General features: G+C 45.4%; 1 protein-coding gene across 1 annotated transcript; it reads right to left on the reverse strand.

The window, feature by feature from the left end:
* Window positions 1-556: 556 nt before the first annotated feature.
* Window positions 557-1501, reverse strand: LOC102883915 (olfactory receptor 1361). Its single transcript, XM_006913399.1, has one exon. It carries the CDS (start codon window positions 1499-1501, stop codon window positions 557-559), a length of 945 nt encoding a protein of 314 aa, XP_006913461.1.
* Between the last annotated feature and the right edge of the window lie 2213 nt (window positions 1502-3714).

Below are 3714 nucleotides of genomic sequence, written 5' to 3' on the forward strand. Positions count from 1 at the left end.
ATCTAGAACTATGGAACTCTGTCCAGCAGGGGTCAGGGCCAATAGTAGGATAGCTTTGGGGAGGATGATTAGCCTGTCCCCAGAGCTAGATTCAACTCAGAATGTGAGGATGATAGTTGAGGAAGTGGGGGTGGAGCAGAAGAGTTTGGAAATTGGGATACATGAGGGTTAAGGATTTAAAGAACATGGGGGTGAGTGAGGCTTTCAGAGGGAATCCCTTTGGCAGAGGTATTGGCACAGGTCACAGAGTTCTATGAGTTCATCTTTTTTCATGTGGAATGTATAGCCTTTTCAACTCTCTTCAGAAAGTCTGCAGATAAAGCTAGTTTGCATCTGTTTATGTGGTTCTGTCTTTAGGAGAGAGTTTATTCCCTTCTCAGTAGTTTGGGCAGTCTTTGCAGGGGCCAAGAAATTACTTGCAAATTACTTATGGAATCATGGCCATGGTGACAACCCAGGATAATGAGGTCTGTGTTCCTCTTGCCCTCTGTATGTGCAGTTTGTCCCTGGGGTTCATCCTTTTCCAGCACAAAGGCTCGGAGGGGGAACTCTGCTGTCACAGCCCACAGGATAAAATCTTCACACCAAACAGTTTCCTTAGAGCTCCCTTCATGTCTTTGTTTCTCAGGCAGTAGATGAAGGGGTTCAGCATGGGAGTGACCACCATATACATCACAGAAGCCAGTGAATCCTTGTCAGTTGAGTAGGAGGATGAGGGATTCAGGTAGACCCCTATGATGGTCCCATAGAAGAGGATGACTATAGCGAGGTGGGAGCCACAGGTAGAAAAGGCCTTTTGTTTGCCCCGGGCAGATGGGACCTTGAGCACAGCAGACATAATGTGGATGTAGGAGATGAGAATGCCAAGGAAGGGAATGAGGACGATCAAGCCTCCCACCAGCAGAATCATGAGCTGGTTGAGTTGGGTGTTGGAACAGGAGAGTTGGAGCAGGGGAACAAGGTCACAAAAGAAGTAAGGGATGATGTTGCTGGCACAGAACTCCAGCTGAGCCATGAGGAGGGTGTGTAGCAAGGCATGAAAGCCGGCGATGAGCCAGGAGCTCCCCAGCATCAGGGCACTGGTTTGCAGACTCATCATAGTGGAGTAGTGCAGGGGGTGGCAGATGGCCACATAACGGTCATAAGACATTGCCATCAGGAGGAAGTTGTCCATGTTGGCAAGCAAAATGCAGAAGTAGATCTGAGCTAGGCAACCACCATAGGAAATGGACTGAGTCTGCATTTGGATGTTCACAAGCATTTGGGGGACTGTGGTGGAGATGAAGCAGAAATCCACCAGGGAGAGATTGCTGAGGAAGAAGTACATGGGTGTATGGAGGTGAGAGTCTGAACCAATGGCAAGGATGATGAGCAAATTCCCTGCTACTCCGACCAGGTACATGACCAGGAAAAGCCAGAAGATCAGCTCCTGCCTCTCAGGCTGGCTGGAGAGCCCTAGGAGAATGAACTCAGAGGCACTCGTGTGGTTTCCTCTCTCCATGGCTCTACTGGTCCTGCTGGAAGATCCAGACCAGGCACAGGCTATAGAGAGAGTAGAGGTGTTTGTGCCTCCCTTCTTCTTTTACACAGTTTCTCAGCTCACATCTGGCCTCACCTCTGTGTTCATTTGGTACAAACCTCAAAAAATGTTTTCCACCTATCAAAGGAAAGTCCTATGGCTCCAACAGACCCCAAAGTCAGGGTTTTCATTATTTCACTACCAAAATGCTATTGGTCCTGAGCCCCACAAAAACCCCATCTCACATTCCTCCAAGGAGAATCCTTGTGACATATGATAAGGTACTCAGTGGTGGCAACAACGAGAGGGCTGCTTAGGGTGTTTTTGTCCCCCAAATTTCTGTCATACTCTCACTCTGAGATGAAGAACTGATGTCTCAATATTAAGTAAAGAGCTATAGAAACATAGTTTCTTCCTACTCTTGATAAGATTGCCACCTGAAGGCCCTTTCTCTGCAGAATTCTGGAACCACGGTGGCACATATGTAGAACCATAGGACATTATTTTTATATACTTTCCTTCCCCTTGAATATTTTGTCTCCTCTTGTTTCCCCACCCACTTAGAGCCCAGAGCTCAGGGTGCTCCAGCTGCCACTCATCACTGACTCTGGGCCACCTTGGTCCTGGTGATGATGCTGTGCAATGGAGGAGGTCAGAGCAAACCTGGACAGAAGAGCCTGCTGACTGGGACAGCTCAGCCAGCCCTTCTGTCTGGGCTTACTTAGGAAGGGACTTGCTTCTGAAAGGTAAGAGTTGCCCCTGCAGATAACAAAGAGAAACCACAGGTATAACATTTCCCAAAGTAACAGAGTCAGCATCAGGACAACATAGGGACCCCACTAAATTGGATTTCAAAATCGTTTGGTGCAAGCTCAGCTGAAGTTTTATTAGATATAATATAAATTATTTTTCACTGCTTCATAAGACATAGTTGGGATTTGAGTCCTATGAGAATATAAATCATAAACAGGGAGGAGAGAAAGAAAGAACTGGAGCTAGTGTGCTTCCTGGGGCTGCGGGGAAGAGCTGATGGGGAAAATCAGCATGGAAAAGCTATGGGGACAGGATGATGGCCCACTTGGGAACTGGGTAGGGAGAAATAAACGGGAATTGTCTTGGGAGGACTTTGTCCAGTCTGCCATTTTGTTGAGGTAGAGGCTGCCTGGAGCAAAGGAACTTACCAGTGCAGCTGGGGAGGTTACAGGGGAATGGAGATTTCAGCTATGTAGCAGGTCCCAACTGAATTCTTTGCCTGTGTGGAGAGCAATTCCTTACCATGGAAGATAAATAGCTCATTTTGAATTAATGTTTTACTGATTTGATTTTTTTTTTTTTTAAAAGAATTCGAGTGTTTGACAATGCAGAGGCAGAAATCTTCAGGTAAAGGACAACTATAGGAGCACGGGAACCTAAGAGGAGGGAAATCTGGTGAAAAGTAAAAATGAAGGGAAACATTTAATGTTACTGAGATTTTCATTTGATCAGTTCTTATTAAAAGAGCTCTTTATTGGGTGGTGTGAGAGATAAGGAAACAACAAAGGACATCGTTCTCATTCCCAAGAAACTTCTATGAAATGTAAAATGTTCACATAGGGAATCGCCCTTAGACTAGGAAATTGACATTTGCTGAGCTATGGGGCTAAGCAAGTGCATGTATTTAATTTAATCCTCACAACAACCTATAAAGAGGCATTATTATTCTTATTTTATGGATAAGTAAACTGGGACTGGGAGGGTTTAAATAATTTCCCGAAGGCATCACAATTTGATTCCAGGTCAGTCTGATTTCAAAGCAATATTCCTTCAATTTCACTGCTTTGACTTAAGAAGTACATACAAGTGGGCATGCTTAAACTTGAGTCACCTGAGTAAATGGATCAGAGATTCCTGGAGTGGCCAGTGTTGAGACAAGAGAAAGGGAATGTAAAGCAGGGGCGCGGTGGAAAAGTACTGTCCTGTCTGGTGAGAAAGGACCTGTTCATGTGGCTACATGCAGATTCTGAGACTGACTAAAGCATGTGAACGGGAGTGGCAGTGTGTGTAGCAACAAAGGCTCTTCACTATATTCCTTCCTTCACTATATTCCTTTCAAACCAGAGTGACTCCATCCTCTCTTTTCCTTCCAATCCTCCCACTTCCCCTGATAGGAGAGAAGAAAATTTTCTTGTTACTACTTCTCACTGTTCAGGAAAACA

Source organism: Pteropus alecto, unplaced genomic scaffold (genome assembly GCF_000325575.1).
Source record: "Pteropus alecto unplaced genomic scaffold, ASM32557v1 scaffold20, whole genome shotgun sequence".
Classification (NCBI taxonomy): domain Eukaryota; kingdom Metazoa; phylum Chordata; class Mammalia; order Chiroptera; family Pteropodidae; genus Pteropus; species Pteropus alecto.

Excerpts from the sequence above, each read along its gene's own strand:
- LOC102883915 (XM_006913399.1), bottom strand. The coding sequence starts at position 1,501 with ATGGAGAGAGGAAACCACACGAGTGCCTCTGAGTTCATTCTCCTAGGG.